The sequence below is a fragment of the Chrysoperla carnea genome, chromosome 4 (genome assembly GCF_905475395.1).
Source record: "Chrysoperla carnea chromosome 4, inChrCarn1.1, whole genome shotgun sequence".
Lineage (NCBI taxonomy): Eukaryota > Metazoa > Arthropoda > Insecta > Neuroptera > Chrysopidae > Chrysoperla > Chrysoperla carnea.
Genome location: NC_058340.1, coordinates 11,601,208 through 11,624,847, shown reverse-complemented (window position 1 = coordinate 11,624,847; position 23,640 = coordinate 11,601,208). Strand labels below are relative to the sequence as shown.

General features: G+C 29.0%; 1 protein-coding gene across 1 annotated transcript in view; it reads left to right on the top strand.

The window, feature by feature from the left end:
* The window catches only part of LOC123297861 (lachesin-like), a 547,758-nt gene that overhangs the window by 464,974 nt on the left and 59,144 nt on the right, over positions 1–23,640 (top strand). The window contains exon 6 of the mRNA XM_044879670.1: positions 12,896–13,066. Coding sequence (XP_044735605.1) covers positions 12,896–13,066 — 171 coding nt within the window. The remainder of the gene's footprint in view (positions 1–12,895; positions 13,067–23,640) is intronic.

Sequence of the window (23,640 nt, the reverse complement as noted above, 5' to 3'; positions counted from 1 at the left end):
CACATTCTTGAAACCTAATAAAGCTAGGTTAATTTTGATCATAAATTTGAAAAATATGGCCCAAATTTAGTAGGATTACATTCTTTTATTTTGAATTGAATATCGTCTTTTGGAGGGATTTTGGGGTCGCTGATCACGAAGCCAAGGTCAAAAAGTAACTTGGATGGTTGGATCCCCATAAAAACTACCCCTAGTAGTGTCAATAAAAAAATTTTTGAAGGTGAAATTCAAAATTTTTTTTATTGACACTACTAGGGGTAGTTTTTATGGGGATCCAACCATCTAAGTTACTTTTTGACCTTGGCTTCGTGATCAGCGAAACCAAAAACCCTCCGATAAATTTCAATATGTCCATGTACGATTTCACAGCTTCGGCCATTAAAATTCAAAGTTATAAATCTGCGTATACTTAATAACAAAAGAGATAAGTGAGGACAAAGGAAATGAAGGCTTGTTTTTAATATTGAAATTTCCCTGCGTTGAGTAACAGCTATAGTTTTTAATTAATTGGATGCATAAACTACCAAAGATACTGTAAGAAACTTATAAAATATGTAATAGCTATTTTAAAATATTATTAGAAAACAGTAAACCCATACTATAATTTCTATTGTTTATTATTTACTCTGTTAAATGCAAGTTGCAATATTTAGATAAGAAATGACTAGAAATTTTGTTTAATTTATATTTATTTATATTTTGTTTGTTTAAATTGTAAATGAAGCGAGATTCTCGTTGAAAAAACCAGACTCATCGAGAAAATGTAAAAGCTCATTGTAATCCATTTTCCTAACCAATACTATCAAAGAATCGGCAAATAACGAATATATAGTTATTTATGAAATTAAGGTAGTACGAGCGCCAAGGCAAGTTAAGATTTGTACCTTATTTTCAATTTAGATGTTTTTTAGAATTTCCTAATATACAATTTTATTTCGAATAACGTGGTATTTATTTCAATAAATATGTCTCAACTCGAAGTCAACAAAAATGCATCCTTATAGTTGAATTATGTTATAACTTCATGGATGTACACGAAAATAAAATAAAATTTTTTCATATCTGCCTTGGTTTTCGAAATATTGAAAGTTCAATATTTAAACTAAATAAATTTTCGATATTTTGAAAATTACTCCAGATATCGAAAAATTGCAATCGTTTTCCTATAAGACCAATGTTAATATGCCTACTTTTGAAGACATTTAATTATTTAAATAATCGGTCCTTCCCCCCTCCTTCCTTGAAATTTTCAGAATTAATATAAACTTAGTCCTTAGTCATATAAAAAAAATCAATCCTTTTAGCCATAATTGCTCTGGCACTCGTACATCCTTAAATGTTAAATAACTTCAAGAAATTAAGAAGCAAGTTGAGCAAGTTGAGTACCAGTCTTTTACCCCCAAGTAGTTACAGTTATCATTAAGTAGTTATAGTTTTAGTTATCTCAATTACATGGAAATCTGGAAAAAGTTATTACATTCTTTACCCAAATATTATCGAGTACCTACCTAACATTCTCAATGATTAGCAAAACTAGAGAATTTATTTACATATAGTGTCAAATTGGAGACAACAGAAAATTTACTTGGGAAATTCGTAACTAATAACAAATATAAAAAATAACTGCTTTAGAACACACATACACTAGAGAGGGCTTAAAGTAAATAAAGAGGGGGCTAAAAGTAAATTAATATAGTAAATGACGACCACGTGTCTTTGTCTTTCTATGACACACACATAACCATAAATGTACATACATGCCTTTTTTCCCAGATTTTATGATGATTAATGTGATTTTTTGGTTATGTGTTGTCTCTTATCCTCTATTGTGTATGCTATGCGTATTTTTTTCCTTAACGTAACAAAAAATAACTAAAACCTTCTTTTGAATCACCAGTTCAAGAAGCCATTTCAAATGAGACATCATTGAATCCCCCCTCTATTTAAAAGTCGTACTTCGCCTCCCTTTCCCCATAAAAGGGCTGTGAGAGCGGTATTCCCGTAAGCGAAATGTATCATAGTCCGTTTGAACTCATAAAAAGAAGCATGTTACTGTAAGTTTTGCTCAATTATCTCTATTTTTGAGTGTAATTACTATAAATCAACTTCTCTAACTTGATTTACAGACCTTATCTTTAAATCAACGAGTACTATAAAGAAACTAATTAAAATATATAACCCTAGCAATGAATGTTATAATGTATATTATATCATCACTTTTAAAATAGAGATAATTAGAGCAAAAAAACCAATAATACTACCAAATTCTTTTCACATTTTATCTAATTTATGAACAAAGTCTTTGCCAAAGAAGATTAAATTTGGAAATATACAGTAGTCTTATGGTTTTACTACCGAACGAAACAGCTTTCGATGTAGATATTGTACTTATATGCATACCTATTTTATGCAAATATAATGTATGTTATCAAGTATCGACCATTTCTAGGTAAAATGTTAAAGGATGGAGCAGAGTAAAGAGTGATTTTGAAACAGTCAAGTCGTTTCGATTCGGACGAACTTTTTAAATTTTTTTGCAGATTAATATCACGCGATCAAAACATGATAACGACTTCGTTGAGGTGTCGATTAAAGCGTATTAACGGCAATATGATACGAAAAAAATTTCATCATATTCGGTTTAATCGTTTCGATTCGGTCGAGTTTTAGTCTCACCAGACTCTACCCCCAGCTTGTTTAGCTAACATTCACCTTTGTGTAAAATATCGGTATCAGTTTGAATCTATCTTCAAAACATTTAGAGGTATGTTAAATTTGAAAAATATGACCAAAAATTAGTATAATTCCATACTTGGAACGTTAAAATTGGATATAAATTGGATGTAAAAGAGCAAAATTTTTTGGATTTTGAGCACGCCATGAAGTTCAAAAAATCAATTGTTTTCATAACACACCCAAATTTTATCCGATCTGTATGAAATATTTTTGAAACGTACTAATTTTGGGACAAAGTTTTCATTTTTCATGTCATAATTTAGCTTACATTCACTTTTGTGGGATATATCGGTACGAGAGCCCTACTTTCTTCAAAACTTTTAGAAGTAGGTTAAATTAGACCACAAATTTGAAAAGTATGACCAAAAGTTGGTATAATTCCATACTTGGTATATTAAAATTGGATATAATTTAGATGTGATTGGATATAATTTAGTTGTGATGCAAAATTCAATTTTTTGGATTTTGATGAGGTCATAATTAGTGACAAAGTACATAAAAATAAATTACCGAACGAGCTCGGAAAAAAGTGCTTTTTTATTGCTCGCAGGTTCATTTTCTACTCCTATTTTGCGAGACGTAAGGATTATATTTATCCCACCGTGCTCGTAGGTTCATTTTCAACATCTAGTTAGCGAGATGTAAGGATCATATTTATTCTCAGCTAACTAGTTAATGTGGTATTTTTGTAATCGCCAATTTTCTTTTTGACAATATTACGCGTATTGTAATGTCGTACTTTCTGTACGACGTAACAATCCGCGTGAGTAGGGGTAGAAAATGAACCTAAGAGCACGGTGGGCTAAAGAAGCATTTTTTCCGAGCTCGTTCGGTAACTTATAAAAATAAGTTACCGAACGAGCTCTTTATTTTTATGTCACTTATTATGACGTCATCAGAATCCATAAAATTGAATTTTGCTCGATGACATCCAAATTATATCCAATTTTAATCTCTCAAGGCGCGTAATATATTGGCACCAACTTCCACAACAAAAAGTTTTTCCTAACATAGTCTATAAAATATATTATTCCCAAGCACACATTAAAAAAAAAATGTAATAAAGAACATACAACAAATTCACATGTTCACATTGTTAAGGACTTAGTAGTTTTAGTACATAAATAAGTGATTATAATAAACCACATAAAGTTATTATTTTGTGGGCGTAATAAATTCATAAACTACCAAACCTATATACATATTATTGTTATATCCATACTAATATTATAAATGCGAAAGTAACTCTGTCTGTCTGTCTGTCTCTCTGTTACTCTTTCACGCCTAAACGGCTGAACGGATTTTGATGAAATTTGGTATGGTGATAGATGATAACCTAGAAATGGTCATAGGCTATAAATAATCACGCCATCGTTCTTAGGGGGTAGACAGTAGGCAGATAACTAAATTGAGTTAGTGATTTTTAGTCGTTTTTGTTGGGACTTTTCCTCTTTCACGTCTAAACGGCTGAACAGATTTTGATGAAATTTAGTAAGGTAATAGATGGTTACCTAAAAACGGATATAAGATCAAAATGATCACGTCATCGTACTTAGGGGGTAGGAAGTAGGCAGAAAACTGAATTGAATTAGTGATTTTTTTATGGTTTTTGCTGGGAGTTTTGCTCTATCATGCCTAAACGGCTGAACGGATTTTGATGAAATTTAGTTAGGTGATAGATAGTAACCTAGAAAAGGATATGGGCTATTAATATTCATGCTATCGTACTTAAGGCGTAGGCAGTAGGCAGAAAACTAATTAAGTTAAGTAAGTAAGATAAAATTTTTTTAAAGAATAAAATTTATTTTAAATTTAAATTTCTTTATATTTTTAAAATTTATAAGTAGAAATTTATAAGTAGTATTTATTATACTACTTAAAAATTTAGTATTTAGTAACTACTTATAAATTTAGTGGGACATTGTTGCAGGGGGACTTACAGCCGGGAGAAAACAAAAAAACTGATGGGGACGAAGTCGCGGGTAAAAGCTAGTACTTTATATTATTACTATGTATATGTATGTATGCATGTATTTATTATACATTTTATATATTACGATCTCATCCACAAAAGTCAACATTGAATAAACAATATTTAAATTTCATATAATATTTATTTATATACATTTTTGCTTATTGTACATCTAATCTCAAACACACATACATACAGGATGATCCATGCTTAAAATATATAAATTGAGGAACTAATATACAGGCTGGCTACTACCTAAGTTGGCAACATATGGAAAACTTTTTTATAAAAAAGTTTACGAAAAATAATTATTCTTTATAAAAAAATTTGATTACAAAAATATCTATTAACATTCAGCTTTTCATGGTCGTTTAGAAACGCAGACCATTTTGAACAGATAATAAGCGGAACGGTTCAAGAAATCATTCCCGGGATATGTAGGAGTGTATTTAAACAATTTTACATTGAGGCCAAAACGAACTGTAGGTAACTGTTTAGGAATAAATTGTTAACAATGGGATGTTTTTACCACTTCAATTTTAAATTAAATTCTGCAAATTTTACTTATAAAACACGTCATCTGTTATCTAAATTAACCAGTCATCGTACTTAAAATGTTTATTTGCAAATTTGAAACATTTATAACAAAATAATTAATACAGAACATTTATTTTTCATACATTACGTTGCAATTATTATTGTTGACGTAAGTAAAAATAGTTAGTTATCTTCAGTTCGATTTTGCCTCAACATTGTTTTTTTTTTTTCTACAAAACTGTTTTCTACAAATTCACTCCTTCATAAATCGGGAGTGCTTCCTTGAACCGTTTCCCTTATTATCTGTTCTAAATGGTCTACATTTCTAAACGTTAAACATTAACATTCCTATCGAAATTTCTCAATTTGTGGACACCCTGTATACTCGATGTCAAAAGTGACTAGCTGAATGTTAATATTTTTGAAAACCGAGCTTTTGTTAACGAATAAATTTTTTTCGTAAACATTATAATAAAAAAAGTTTGTAGCCAACTTAGCACCCTGTATATAGATTGATTCTTCAAAAAGTTTCCAGCTAATTTTTTCAAAAAAAGATGTGCTTAAATATTAAAAAACGACGGAAAACTACAATTACTTCATACTTTTTGTGGTAAATACTAATTCCTTGTCTCAAACACTTTTATTTGAAAATTTGTTTTACTAGGCCTCAATTTTCGTTACTCGTTAACAAACTGTCATGACAATAATTTTTTGTATATATTCTTACTTTTTATCGAAAAGACAGTAATTTTTTTTCGACAAAATTTTTCCCTATTCGTACCATGCATCAGTATTCTCGGTGACGTTTTCCATGGTAACGATACACTTCTCTACTAGAGTTATGCGTTCTACATTTGAATTACATTGAAAATTTAAACAAAAATTTAAAAATAACTAATTGTCATTTTTCAATAATATTTATTTGACATTTGCATATAAAAAATTGAAAATTAGTCTTAACAGCCACTTTTTACGCCAAAGTTGTCCACCGGAAGCGCTGGCGTCGATTTGATTGTGAGAAGCAATGAGATAGCGAGAAATAACCTTAATGCATTCTTTTGATTTATTCGATATATATTTTTTAGAATAGCAGACTAAATTTTTTTTATCACAGATGAAGAATTCTTTCTCCTTTCACGAATAGAAAATTCAACTTGGTTTTTAACAATCTGAACCAACTCTTAAAATTCCTGATTAAACAAAGAGAAAGGTATCCACTAGTGATGTCAGTATTGCCATAGAGATTACACATAAAACTTTGTTTTGCTAAAAGGAGATAACCTGTGAACACAATTTTTGATTGCTTATAACTTCTTTCTTTTTTAATCAATTTTAATTTCACTTTCAAGTTTTGTCATGGTATCAAGTCAAATTTTAAATTTTTTCGGGTAATATGGCCAATTCGACATCAGGATTAATCCCTTTTGTCGCTTTATGAACCATCCTATATAAATAAAATGTATTCTTAGCGTTTAATTGAAATTTTAATTTAGTACATTTATTTTTTCTGCACGAAAACATTATGGTAATATCATATTTTATACAATGCAAAAAATGTGTAGTGAAAAGAAAAATCGTTTTTTTTTTATTAAACGTAAAAAAATATGTCTGCAATGATTTATCTTAGACAGTAAGCATTATGTAGAAATGAATAAAGAAAGAGTTAATAATTTTATATAAGATTGTTTTGCTAGTAAACGTATCTTATTTAGACAGTGATTCTCAAGTTGGATTATATTTAAATTTGGGAGCCTTAAATCAGTTTTGTAGAAGGATCAGTTTGATCTATTCTTCCATGTTTTTTAGAAACACCTTTCTCCCTTTTTTAAGGCAATAATATTTCTTTGCGACAATAAATTTCGTCTACTTGGATATTTGTCTATTTTAAACGCAAATTTCTTATCATTGGAGGAACTTTTAATTTTAGTACATTTCTGGTTCATTACTCTTCATGATTCACTACTCTTCTTAATTCCTTCGAAGATCATTACAATGATGTTTTAATATCATTAGCATGGCAATGAATATTTTTTTAAAAAGTACAATTTATCATCAAAATTGGAAACCGTAATCACAAATATTTGTACACAAACTTTACGAAATACAATCTCGAAAAGTATTTTATCCAATATCAAATAATTTAAGCTTCATGTATATTTTTATATCATTGAGTAAATTACTGAATCAATATTTTCGTTGCTTGCCAAAAATATTAAACCGTTGTGAACTGGACTTTATACCATGACATAAAATTTTCAAATTGGCAAACAAAATAAAAGACGACTATCAGCACATATACACCTACAAGATGATTTTTTTTTAAGTTTCTGCCCTTGTATTTCCAAAACAGATTGGAAAACAAAAAAACTCAAAACACATTTCGGTTCATTTTTAGGAGGAATGAATAAAATCCATTTAGGATTATACTTATTTTTTTATTAATAGGCATTTTTTTTCCTTGCCATCCATTTCCGAAATAGAAGAGTGGAACTTTTTTTAAAATCAGCTTGTATAGTAAATCTACTAAACATCTTATATGCAAAATGAAATATAGTAAAACCTCATAAGAGCACTTTTGTGTATTGTTTTGTGTGGTGAATATAGAAGCTAAAAGTGTTTTATTTCGTATATAATATAATGGTAGAAGAAATCAATTATGATGACAATCTGACGATAAATTAAATGAAACACAACTTATCTACAGCACAGATGTACACATATATGCTTACAATGTTACACTATATTTAAGGGACTGGAATGGCTCTGGCTGGCTATATGGTAAAAGTAAACAAACTTAAGTATGCAAATATTCTCCGAACGACAGCAAACACAGAGAAACACTGTCGTAGAATAACGAGAACCCGTCAATAGACAGGCTGAATATAGAATTCATTGCAAATGTACTACTGCATACTTGGTTGAACTGTTTGTGGTATGATTATGTGTTTATTCAAGATATATTGGGCACCAAGTTCCAGCGCAAAATACATATGTGTATGCATATATACATGAGCACTTGAGTACTTTTACGAACCACTATTCTTGTCATACTTAATCCATTGTTCTGTGCAACTTATTGACTCTGTGCGTAGTCAGAAAGGGGCAGCTAAGTCGGACCTATTTTATAAAATTTGCTACACAAACTATTTACTTATGTGTTCATACACACAATTTTATTAATAAAGAAGTCATTAATCTTGAAAAGAAAAATTAGACGCGGAAATTTATGTTTTACACGATGGAGCCTTGTGTATGATTTCCATACAAACCAAAGATTAAATTGATCCTCATGAGTTAACTAAGCAAAATAAAAACACCAGTTCAAAACGTACACATTAAGCTATTTTGTCTAGACACCTTATTACCATTTTAAGCAATTGGGAACGTTGCCCCTTTTTTAAAAGTATAAAGTTTTGGTGAACTATATACTTTCACCATAAGACAGTATCGTTGACGGTGAACGACCATCGAAGACCAATTCCAAAGAGAAGTTTTAAGATGGAACATTAAACTCGAAAATACACATTACAGAACATATTTATGATGTAAGAAGCATATGTTGTTCAATATTGGAAACTTAACTTATCGATATTGGCGAATATATTAATTTATTATGATATTTTACGATACATTGAGAAAATTGATTCTCTAATATTTTCACTAAATTTATTTTATGTCTATTTATTTTTTGACACTAGAATAGATATTAGAAAATCAAGTAATAAAATTTATTAAAAGTTTCGACAATGCTTGGTTTTTAAAATTTTATGTGATACAAAAAAACGATAAAATAAAGTTCGAAAACTAAAACCCTTACAATTACAGAATCGCGCTCTTAAAAGTATGAAAACAGGAAAACATTTTCATCTGAAATTGTAATGATAAGTAACATCATCATTACAGTCGGGGGAGCGCTTTTCGGTCCTGTGGAAAACTGTATAATCTTAGAGGTCCCCCGACTGTAATGGCGATTTTACTGATCATCACAATTTCAGATGAAAACATTTTCTTGTTTTCATACTTTTAAGAGCGCGATTCTGTAATTGTCGGGGTTTTAGTTTTCGAACTTTATTTTATTTAAAACATTTTGGGGTTATAATTTCGCGAGACAACGCGACAACTATTAAAAAGCCACTAGTTCACAAGTTCACTTTCAACAAGTGCACTTGTGACTTGTGGTATTATGGAAACGAACCTTTTTGAAGATGTCGGTATTTTGTCATGTGCAGATTTTTAATTTTAACGTCATAATAAACATTTAATAATACTTTTAAAGGTTAGAAATTAGAAATGTGCAGATGCAAAAGAAAAACATAAATTAAAGCATTATATATTTTAAATAATACTAAAGAAAATTTTGAACTAACTCCATAAGACAAATTATAAACATTAACATATTATTATTAAATCTAGACAAATAATTATTAATAATTCCAGATAGTTTCGGTAGTGTCTAATTACAAGATGATCATCACCGACTGGCATCTTCAAAAAGATTCATTTCCATTATACCACAAGTCACAAGTGCACTTGTTGAAAGTGAGCTAGTGGCTTTTTAAAAGTTTGTTTTATACTTGTGGGTAGTACACATTTAATAAATAAGCTAGTGTAGCGCCACTTTCTCAAGCTTCCGTATTTTCCTTATTACAGAACAATTTGTTGATACATGTTTCAATAAAAGAACTGGGCGTATTAAGTATTTAGGTACAATGCTTATTTCCGAAAGACTAAATACTAAACCCATAATATTATCCATCGTATACATAGAATACTAAAACAATAATATATACTAACGAAAAAAGAAAAATGAAATTCTATTTGTAATATTAATGTAAGTTAACAACTGTTTTGTAAGAGACAATTACTATTTGCTTTTATTGTTTGTCATTCAATATTTTCTATATAAAAGTATTAAAATGGTTCTAAACGTGAATGTTTAGTAAAATGTGATGTTCGTGACATCACGGAGACAATAAATGCAATTGATGTGATTTGTGTATTTTACTAGTAATGTTTAGTTAAGTCGGGTACTTTAGTTATTAATCATTTGATCATTAAAACTGCAAACATAAATGTCTTCTAACACTCTTTTTGTTTATTTGCCTATCCGTTATTTCAATATTATTTTTGATCAAGATGTAAAGTTTTGAATTGTCCCTAAGTAGGCATTTTAGCATTTTAGCAACATGTATGTAGGTGTTTAATGATATGCTCTAATGAGCAAGTCAAGAAAAACAAAACAAAATATTTACAAAAATTATAACAAGTAGAAAAAAAAAAAAAACTTATATAGCTTAATAAACTTATAAATTTCTGATAATGCTTAAAGTTAAGATGCTATGAAACTAAAATTTACGATGATATGAAAATAATATACAACTTAGAATTAATGGAACTTTTTGATAAGTTTCTGCAACCAAAAGGATTAATAGAATGAAACATATTAATACAAAGAAAAATAATTATAAGAAAAGCAACAATGATATGAATAACAATAACAAAAATATTAAATAACGTTAACAATAATAACAATAATATGAATTGCAATAGCAATAATATGAATAGCAATAACAATAATTTTACGAAAAGTAACAATGAAATGGATAATAATAACAATAAAATGAATAACAATAACAGTAATAAAAATCACAATAATAACAATTATATGAATAACTATAACAACAGTATGAATAACAGTAATATGGATAACAATAACTTGAATAACAATAATATAAAAAATATTAGCAACATGAATAATATTACTGAAAATAATAACCACACTAAAAAAAATATCAACACTTGTTGAAACGTCTCTTTTATCGAAATAAAACGCAAGTTTTTAGCTACATCCATTATAAATTTATGGTAACCAACATTAAGAATGTCTTCAGCATTAAATAGGTTATTCCATTTTATTAAAACATTTTATCGTAAAAAAACGTTGGGTGCAAAATTTCAATTATTGTAAATATTTTAAAGCCAGATATTGGTAAAAGTAAAGTCATTATAAAATCTCTTAAAGAGCACTGCACGTTTTGTTACGATAAAATGATTTTTTTGAATTTCATGAAATTATTTTCTACCTTTTAAGCCAGCTCTTTACAAAAGCGTGTTTTTAAGTTTGTTAAACTATTATTTATTTATCAAAAATTCAGTATAAATATGGTGGGAGCGCAAATAAATGTATATATTTTCAGATATTGAAATCGTTAATGAAAATACTGATCAGGATAAACAAAAAAAACTTTAATTAATTAAATTATTGTATTGTCATCGATCCTGGATAAGTATGCCAAATTTCGAGTTAATCCGACGGTTTGAAGGGGATCAAAATCATGTTCAAAGTTCCCGTTACATGCTAACATACGTATGAAGCTAATAAAAGCGTGTTAAAAAATCGTCTTTTCATACAAAATTTAGAAACCTTTTATTTGAAAAATGATCCTTTTCCCGGTAGTGAAAAATCGACATTATTTTAACGTTATGCAGTTCTTTGAAGCCTTGACCACTCTGTATAATGTATTCTTTAATAAGCTTTAACAAATTTTATATTGCTATAAAATAATATTTCCTATTTAATATTATGACCAATCAAATGCAGTTCTTATCATATGAAAAAAGGGTTTTGATAATTCTTTAAAAAGTATTGCTTGAACTATTTCCAACTTTCACTCATTTTAATAGTATTTTGATTAAATCTATAAAGTGGTTGCATAATAAAAAGTAACCAGCAGCCTTAAATAAAAAAAAAAAAGGAATAACTAAATATAATCGTTTTACAACTACTTGTAAATTCAAGCCTTTAGCATTTTTTGATTGTTCAATACTATATTCAAAATGACTGCATAAACGAACGTAACTTCTCTTATGGCATTTTTACGAAAAAAAAAGGAAATGGTTTGTTCAAACGAAATAGCCAATATCAAGGCTTATAAATATGCAAAGTTAAATAATATTAATATAAAATTCAAACTAACTGCAACAAGCCATCTCCTCTCTTCAACTTTATAGCATGGCAGTTAACTAGATGAGAAGAGGTTATTAGTTGAAGTCAATTTATTTGGAGGCTATACTACGAGTGTTTAAAACCTAGTATGTACAAAGGTTACTATGTAAATTTAAAGATTTTAAGCTGGAAGTTTTTCGTAATAAAATTATCTTCTGAAAAATAACAATTTTTAATTTAAAATGAATGCTATACTCGTTTATGCACCAATTATAATACAGTGTTAAATAATCATACAAACCTCGAGTGGTTCGAAAACGATTATATTTCTGTTATAATTAACCTTTTTCATAATTAACTGGAAATACTTTATCACACAGTCATTATTTATTCAGAAATTTTAACACACAAAACTACAATGGCTTCATGCTAAAAAGAAGTTCCTTCAAAGAAATTGTTACGGCCTTTTTTTACACAGGATAGGAAATGAATAGGTTGTATTTCCAAATTTTTTTTTATATATTGGCTCTAGGTCCAAATATTTCTGCCCTCCAGTTTATTTTAGCGAACTTGTAGCTACTGTGAAAACTTAAATTAATGATACACAAATAATTAAATTTGTATCCTTAGAATTTTTACAATATTTAAATACACAATCGAATAAAAAAACTCGTAGCTAATAAAAATACTTTATTTTATTGCAGTTCCACCGGACATTGTATATGACGATACGAGTGGTGATATAGCCGTTTCAGAAGGCGAGAATGCAACATTATGGTGCCATGCAACAGGACATCCGTTACCAAGAATAACATGGCGGCGTGAAGATGGAGAAGCAATTTTATTGAAACGTGGTGCTCGTGATGTAACAAAAGGTTAACAAATTATATTATTATATTTTATTAAATTATATCATAATTTTATTCATCACTTGGTAACATCTTTCACAGAAAATGTTTTTGTACCATTCATTATAAACTGAATAAAATATACTCAATTGTAGAAATATACAATATCAAGCATAATGCATGAAACATTCAATAAATACACTAGTACGAAAGTATGAATTTTCCTTAAGGGTCGCCTATAAAGCACATAACGCTTTTTATCAAATCATCCTCGCTTTAGGTAACATTATGTAGATATGCACTTTGTCCTCCCCTATCACTGTTTCCTAACTTTTCATAGTAATAAATATGAAAGGAACAAACTAAATTACTTTGGAAAACACCATTCCTCATAGATTGATCTTAGTATTTAGATCTTACAGAAAACCTGACCACAATACTTAGTATAAACAAATATATGAAATCAGCTAATACTTTAAAACCTGGGGTTCATTAGTCAAATATTCGGTTTGCAGATGACATAGTCCTATTTTCACATTCAGAGAGCGAATTAAAACAAATTCTACTGCAGCTTGAATTTTTGGTCAACAAGTAGAGAGCGAGAGTAACGAGAGCGAGTCTAATAAAGCCACTTTCGATTTAAATCGCAAATTGAAAATATGTAGAATACGGCATGGCCGATTTACTTATATTTCGGATCGTATTTATTCGTGTTGAATGATAGTCAGTTTTTTACTATTGTTTTATTTGAAAAACACGTCAAAATTTTTTTAATTTTTTTTCTTGCAGAATGTAATAATGCATTTCATCGTGTAATATTAGCTAGATTTTTTAATGAATTATATTATGAAATATCATTTGTTTATTATTTGAAATATATTATATTATTTAATTATTAATGTTCTCATATTATTAATATATTATAATATATCTTAATATATATATTTCTTGTGTGCGTGTGTATGTAATTGAACTCCTCCTAGACGGCTGGACCGATTTTGATGAAATTTTGTGTGTGTGTTCGTGGAGATTCGAGAATGATTTAGATTTACAATTTGGTCCAGTACAACTGTTTTTGAGGGCTCCGTACCAAAAAAATGAAATTTCATTAAATGGTGGGAGCACATATAAATCATATCACATTATGTATACTATGTGTACTATGTATTTTTAATAGTATTCAGGTATTGTCAATAGGCATTTATTAGAGCCATATGCGAGCGCAGCGAGCTCTACTATCAAAGGTCAGGCCAAAGGTCGAAGGTCAGGCCACTCCAATAAATAGGAGTTAAATTGGGGTTTAGCGGGATGGGTTTAGCGGACAGGCTAAACGTAGTATAGGTATTCATGAATTGGAGTTACGTTTTTACGGGACAACGTCCGTCGGGGCCGCTAGTATAATATATTTATTAATAATATACGTATATTGTTTAACATTATTTGTTTGCTAATACAATATTACATAGAGGAAATAATTTTGTGAAAGTTAATCCTAATAATACAACGAACTGCCCATGAACTTTTCGTGTTAGTTGTGTTATTCTGCCGTAACCCTCAACAACCGTATGTGCAGTTTTATACCTTAAAATGCCTGTTATTCACAAACATTTTATGATATATGACGTGGTTTGGACGCCATAAAAAAGGATCAAATCCCGAAGCACGTAAATATTTTCGGTATGGTGTTAATGTCGCTGAATATCCTAAACTCGCACTTGTAACGTATCTAATAACACTTTCCATTAAATTACCTTTTTCTTTAGAGCCTTCTCCAAACTGAATCGATTTTGAAGATCATCGCCTAGTTTTTAGTTGTTCGAAACATAGCTAAGAACACTCCCCACAAAAATAGACAGACAGGCAAACACAGGGGTCAAACATACCCTTTTGTAATTTGGGAGTTAAAAAAAAGAATGTCATATGCCTAAGTGTTTCACATAATTAATTACTTTGCCGGTAACATATATACTGTCAAACGAACTATGCCATTCATTTAAAAACAATGAAAAATGTTAAAAGAAAATCGTTGGATAAAAGATATATTTTCAGGTATAGATAGATTATCGATTCACATTTTATATAAATGATTTAAAAAAAGAAAACATTGATTTTTTTTTAGTTTAACTTTTTTGTATTTTAAACAAATAGAATATAAAAGAAGAACCACGTTCTTTAACTAAACAAGTTTACTGTTAATAATAATTTTATTTTATAAAGTAAAATCGTGTTGTACACATTGAACTGAAGTATATGGATGCTCTTCTGAATAATAATGACTACTTTTTTTTAATTCAACTTCCTGTAGATTAACTTTAATTTTCTAAAACTATTTTCTTTTAAAAATGTATAACTAATTTATTATTCTACAATGTATATATGTATATATAATTTTTGTACCGTATAAAAGATTTTCACAATTTATCGGATACAAACTTCCTTTACTTATGCAAAAAATGGAAATAAATGTTTAATGAACTATGTTTGTATCTATAGTACTTCTTCTTATGAAAAAAATAGTCTAGTCCAACTCTGAGGAAGTAATTTGATTTATATTCTTATAAAGCAAAGAACATCTACGTGGATACTATATAGACCGGGTTCAATCAGTAATTTTTGAAATTTACTACTGTGTCTAAAAGTGCATGTTGTCACCCTTTTCCACATTCCCTATTTTTAAGCCAAAGCTAACAGAGAGTGCCTTTACGTAGTTTTCTCTAACCAAAACAGAAAAAAAAATACTTGAACCAAAAAAATTTTTCCAAAAAATACTTGAATCAATATTCTAGTGGACCCGACAGACGTTGTTTTATGAAAACCTAAGTCCAGTTCATTAATATGTATACTATGCCTGCCCGCTAAACCCATCACGTTAAACCCTTTCCGCTTAACCCACCCCGCTTAACCTATTCGGTTATACTCATCCTACTAAACCCATCCAATTAAACACAAATTTTACTCCTATCTATTGGACAGGCCACGGCCTGACCTTCGGCATTTTCTTAAACAAAATAAAAGATTTGTGATAATAAACTATTATTTTAGGTGGTTCTTTTTTCGTTTTTTAAATTTCCTTGCCGAAGGAAATGGAGCTATTGTTTTTGTACTGATGATAGAGTTTTGAAAAAATTCCTTCAAATGTTCATCGATCCTACCTAATAGATATCAAAAATGACCATCAATAAAATTTGTATATATATATTTATTTGAATATTGCTGTATGCCCACTTGGTTAAGGGTCCTGGGAAATGCTGCCACCAACCAGTCTTGAATATTTTATGAATATTTTTAAGGAAAGGACTGGTAAAACCCCTGAGGATAATTTATAGTTAAGCAAATACAAAACACAAACACTGATATTCGTTTAATACTTGATATGTTGTTTATTTTAAATTTGTAATTCTTAATGATAAATTTTCAACTTTTGAAGTCTTAGTATATGGATTATCGTATCATAATAACTGTATGGTTCAAGTTGTATAATTACTGTATAAGTTTGTATAATAACTGTATATTGATGACTAGGTTTGTGTAATTACCGATCATTAAGCGAGTCTTTAAATAAACTTTTTGGTCAAAATATTAAACATTGTGACGTAAAATGAACAATATTAAATATTAATTTTGCTGACTCTAAATAATCGAAATTATACTGGTTTACACCAAATTTTGAATTATTTCAAAATAAAAAATATTTTTGATCAGTTTTAAGCAAAAAAGTACTTTTGTGATTTTTTCCTAAACGCTTAGTTTAGGGAAATTCGCTTAGCCCCTCTGAGGGAATTCGCTTAGCTACTGTAATACGAATTTTTGATTTTAAAAGGGAGGCAATTTAGATTACACAATAAGTTAAAAAATGCACGCCTATGTTTTTAGCAGAACATAAACAGTATTCCACTTTGAACAGGACTCTAAAAAAAACTTTCTCCCGAATAATTTACCTAGTTCACGACCGATTGAATCCGGTCTAATAGGAACTAGTATGTATATAGACAAAAATATTAAATTATTTTACTTGCATGTGTAGAGAACTATACTTAAATATGTGAGTATAGAATGAATGCTTTTTGTGTTCTTCAATAGCTTTATTTTATGTGTAAAATTAAAAGGCTTGAATTTCAGACATATATAGTAACATTGTAACCAAACGATATATACACCAAACCTGCTACCTTAATCAAATTTAACTGTAACATAGTAAGTAACTATACTATAAGTTATGTATCTTAAATTGCATTTATTTTCTTTATGTGTATTTCGAAAAGTAGTATTACACTATAAAATTAATTGTATAAAAGGTACATTTTGCTAATATATTAGTAATAATACTAATATTCGAGCGAATACGATTTTAGTAAAGGAAAGTTTTTGAGAAAAAATATCTTATATATTATAACTCTAGCAAGTTTTTTCTGTACTACCCTTATCTTCCTTATTAATTTATCAAATTCCATGATTCATCCCTCATTTTCAAGCTTATTATGTCTTGGTTTGACGAAAAATATACCCACGGTCTAAAAATGTAACGCTTAGGAAAAAACCACGCTAGATAAATGTATATAATATGTCTATTAGGCATATAATACCCTAGACATATAATAATACTCAAAACATTATTAGGCAAACGTGTTAATGTTAGTTTTTACAGATGCTCTCTTAATACCTTTGAAAATACACTACTCGGCAACAGAGTGAGAACCACGTCTCAAGGTAGATTTAAAAGGATAATAAATGCGAAAGTATTAGTATTAATGCGCATGTCTTATTATACACCATAATATCCTGGCACGTGTTTACAACATAATAATTGCCGTTTAATAAATATTATTTAATAATTAAACTGTTCTAATCTGTGATACAAATATTCCTTGCAGACAAAACAACTACTAACCATTTTTTAGAACTTTTAAAAAACATCAACTTTAACATAGAGTTCCTTACGCTCCCTTAAAAAATGAAATAAAAAAGTAATGCAGTAAACTTTTGTATATTTCTAACTTAAAAAATTATCAAAGTTTCATAAAAACTTTCGACTCTACTTTAGCCCCGTGAAGAATGCATTTTTTGACAGTAAACTATCGTTTTGATACTCATAATGCACACTCAAGTTATTAAAGAAGCGTTTATGTGAAATTTCATGTTTCTAGACTCAACGTTTTCAGCGTTGATCGATAATTAAATCTGTTTCCATTTTTATATAAATAAAAACATTCGATTTTAAGTTCTGAATATTTTGTAAACGTTGAAGAATATATGCTTTTTTCACAATACAAAGCCCCTATTTCTTATTTCAACAACACTGTCTGTTAGCCCAAAAGCTGGCTTTTTTACTGTTCGTTGCAATTTTAATATTCCAACGACTTATTTCAATGGCAACAGCTTGAACAGGTAAAAACATCGGTTATAGGGATTTATTTTATGACCATTAGAAAATTGGTACAGGAATAATAAACACATATTCAGATATAGATAGATGTATAGCACATCGTTTCTAATTTATTAGGTTTTAATGACTTGAAACTGTAATAAATTGTGGACCTGTCTATGTCTGTTACCTCTCAAGGTAAAATACATTTTATAAAACGACAACACTTTTTGTATGTTAAAATTAACTAAAGTTAGTAGTAGAGATGATACATCAGATTGTGTAGTTACAACTTACTTTAATAATTATAAGGTCGTTATGATATTAATAAATTCAAACCTTAATTAGGGTTAGGATATCACAAATGATAAAAAAAAAATTATATCACGACATACAAAAAATATGTCGTTTAATTTAATCTGTACCATAGCATTTAATTTGTGTTTGTGAAAGTTTGTTTTTAGTAACATCAATGTTTAAAAGTAATTATTTTTTAAGTACTCTTTCACACACACTAGCGAAAATGTCGTCAGTGACGGATAAATTAATTCATTGTTATATTTATGACAATAGGTATAAAATCCAGAATGGAATAATCTTACTAAGGAAGGCTCACTCTATCTAACGATTTTAATTGGAGCCTTTATACAGGTCACTTTATAGACATAGAATATTATAAAGATGTACGGCTTCGCCATAATAGACACTTCCAGTAAATTTTTCGATGTACCAAAAACACGTCGAATCGATTGTAGGGACCAACAAAATGATTCCTATAATAAAATATTTACACTTAAAAGTTTTGCAATAAATATACTCGCTGACAAAAATTGTGATATGAAAAATCAAAACATAATTGAATCCTTGAATCTTCGTTCTACTAAATATGAGCAACGTATTTCTCAGTTGTTTTTCCACGTTTTTTCTAAAATATTTTTGTTGAATCATTCTGTATACTTATATAATCATTATCATTGATTGAATGAAACTGTTAGAATGAAAACAACAAGTGTTTGGGATGGGGTGTTTGTATGATAACTTAATTAAAGATTTAATTTCTATTAGATTTGCTATTTATTAATAAAATATATCTGTCAATATGATTAAATAAATAAATATATAGTAAATATCGAATTCATTAAATGAATGTATTCATTTTGTAGTCAATGTTGATGCATTTGGCGCAAAATGCTCCTGAAGGTGTAATTAAAAAGTCTGTTTCAAAACAGAAGCTTTTTGGTTTATCGTAAGATCCATTGAGACGAAGGATATCATTCAAATTGAATAAATCATTAAATAATATGGATTATGATATATTTTTTTCGCTTGTTGAAATTTGTTGTATCGCATCTTCCTCCAAACGTACAATGCAGTAAGGGAGGACATGCAATTTTGATCCACTAATTCAGAAACTTAAGTATCAGCTTTCGAACTATTACCCGGTTTTAATTACCAATTTATACACGTCTTTGAATGAGCAGATATACAAACAGTTATTTTCATAGCAATTACAAGGCATCATGTCAGAGAATTTCGTGTATGGATGCGCATTCGTTTTTATCCAATTGAGCAAGGCAAAGGAGTGGTAATCAGTGTTTATCAGTCTATATATGTTCCTGTGTGGCACACTATAGACCAAACTTGTGGACCAATTTTGATGATTCTTACGTCAGTCAATCTGTTTTAACCTTGCGAGTGCTACTGAAGATATGGCAATAATGAAAATTAAATATAGCGACCACCAGACGTCATATTGTGAAAAATAAAAAATGAAAGTAGGCGAACTATATCAAGTGGGGTATCATTTCATAGCTATTAAATAGACAAATTGATTAACGTAATAATCATTGAAAAGGATAAAATAAAAAAAATTATTTAAAAATCAAAAAAATCGACTGAGTTAATTATAAACTGAAAAGAAATAAACAAGTCCAGCGGTTTAGATAGCGACTTAAGCAGTCAGGTCCCAACTGTTAAAATCGCTAACACTTAGTCGGTTTTTTGATTTTTAAATAATTTTGTTTTTAAATTAGGTTTTCGTTGGATCACCAAGTATACATAGCATATTTCGATACCACTATACAATGCATATACAAACCCATACATAAACATATACACAAAATACAATTTGAATTCCTTAAAGAAATGAAACCATATGTTTCATGGGAGAATATATATCACTCACCTTTGAACAAATACATTTCTTATTTCAAATATCATGATGCTTTTCTGCGCCATGGATGGTGGCTGTTGCTTGTTGTATTGTGTTCTATCTTCACTAGTCCTACAACAAACAGAAGCTTTTATAATTCTCGTGTTAGAGGTATATGTGTAGTCGATCTAGTGGCACTGGATGTAATTCTACATACTATTCTTATGATACAAACTTCTTATGTGTATATGTAGTAATATCTTCTCCTTTTTCTTTATAAATAAATACGGTGGATTCGTAATCTTGATATGCTGCGACGTCCTTTGTTTGTGTTATTTGAACAGATATTTTGTTATCTTTGCCTCTTTTATGTTTCTCATATACAACATACTATTATACATAAACTACATACTTAGATAATATTCAACCAAAAAATTCATATAAGAATAGTACAAAGTTCTCGCTTCTTATAATAGGATTTTTTCAGCAGAGCAGATAGCATTTAGACTTATAGATTTTCTTTTTATTAATTGTATCGTTATTTCAAGTTGTAGAAGTAATTTGATTCTATTCGAAATTTGTTTGCCATGCCCTAAATCTCTTCCTTCTGCATTCATTTTTGTTTGGCGTGTCCTTATTTTGGGGTATTCTTATTTTGTACAGAGGGAATGGAAAGTCATGCCCTATGTATCAGGAAATAATTCCTCAGATCAAAATAAATCCTAAATAAAGAATAACCCAAATTCAACTGTGCCTACTTTCAAAAGTACACTCAAATAATGTAAAAGTAACTTGAAATGAATTTTTCTAAATTCCAAATTCACACTTTTTTTTATGATCATAAGTTATATCTTTTTCCAAAATTACAACTCAATTGCTTCATTTTTCAAAAAATTATCCAAAAAGTTGAAAATGTGAGGATTCTTTGAGTATATCTTCATATTAGAAATTAAGAACAACAAAATGAAAGTTAAAAAGACTTTACAGCAACAAATATGAAAATTCTAAGAAAGATTCAATCAAAATAGAAAGGAAAATATATTTGACCGCAAGCATTCAATTGACCTGTGACCTTGCATTCAGAAGATATCAAGTATATAATACAAACAATATCTATATATTACCTTTAATGCTGTTTAAAAGGAAAGCGAAATTGACTAACTTATTGGACTTGGCTTTCACATACTCTTGCCTTTGGATTTACGTACGGTTTTAGTCAATCTGAATTTATCAGTAAATGTATACAATCAATTTTATTTTATAGTTACGATTGTACAACAACTTAAACGTCAACTGAATATATAATTTATGTTTATAATACTTATAATAATAATAATAATATGAATGTTCGAATCTATTTATCATCTTCTTTCTATACGTCTTTACATTTAAACAGTTGTTGTTTTAGCTACTATACATCAGAAGTTGCTCAAGAGATCCGGAGTTTGATAGCAACAAAAGCTTTTCCCAGATGACTCAGTTGCTTAAAGTGTACCAATAACCGTATGCGATTTTCCCAGGATTATTAAATCAATTCCTGCGAACGCAAAAACAAGTTAAATAATTGTGATGAACTGATGTAGTGCATGTAATATGCTCACAATAAATTAGTAGCTTAAATTCACCCAGCGGGCAGTAGGTATCACAATGTGTCCAAATATGTAGACATCAAGTTAATGCAACTAAGGCAGATTTGAAGGCTTTCATTGCTGGATCACTGCTTTCCACTATTTCCAAAAATCGGTTTCATTTAACGATTGGGCGAATAATTCTCGAGATAATACCGGAAATCGATCCGAAATATCGTTTTTTTCGAAAATTACTCGGTCAATCGCCAAATAAACTCGATTTTTGAATTTCTTGGGTCAAAATTACCTTATATTCTGAGTTTCATCAAATTCCGAAACAAAAAATTTTTTACGATTTTTTCGAATTTTTCTAAGGGGTACCCCTTGAAAAAATTGCAAAAAATCGATACAAATTTATCGTCTCCAATTTTGATAAAACTCTGTATATAAGGTAATTTTGACCCAAAAAATACAAAAATCGGTTTCATTTAACGATTGGGCGAATAATTCTCGAGATGATACCGGAAATCAATCCGAAATAACATTTTTTTCGAAAATTACTCGGCCAATCGCCAAATAAACTCGATTTGTGAATTTCTTGGGTCAAAATTACCTTATAAACTGAGTTTCATCAAATTCCGAAACAAATAATTTTTTACGATTTTTTCGAATTTTTCTAAGGGGTACCCCTTGAAAAAATTGCAAAAAATCGATACAAATTTATCGTCTCCAATTTTGATAAAACTCTGTATATAAGGCAATTTTGACCCAAAAAATACAAAAATCGGTTTCATTTAACGATTGGGCGAATAATTCTCGAGATAATACACTTACTAAAAGTTCAATAAACTAGTCAGAAAAGGCTGTCAAAAATTTGTTTAGTTGAGGTTTAAGCAGAGGATAGTAAAACCAATACTTGATTTATGACTTAATACTTAATTTATAATCCTTCATCAAAGTTTGGGTTAAAGCTTGAAAAACAAGGATTGGTTCTTAAAATAGGATGAAATCATTAGCCCAAGCTGAAATATCAAGAATTGTTTTTTTGGAACTTGACTGATGCTTTATCCCTTACGCGAATTCAACTGCCCAATTTCGGCCCAGCTGGGACATGGCAATCGTCAAGTTTTGGTATTTCTACTTGCGGAGTATCTGATTTTATACTTGTAAACGTTATCGAAATAAAAGATTTTCACTGCATGTAATATGAAATAAATAAACAATGCCGTTATAAATAAAATATTAAATTGTATATCCGATATGGAAATTTCTATTATATATTATTTCTTAAAGATTAATACTTTGTTTTCATATACAAAGTATATATTTTATAATAAATATTATGTATTGTATAATACATACAGTATTATAAATATATGGAACTTAATAAATATGTAAGTTTATATCGAGATGATTTTGACAAAAGATTTTTATTTACTCTTAATAGAACGGAAGATATGTGTTTGTGATTTCCACGTGACTTCACTAAAATATGCCATATTATATACATTTTTTATGA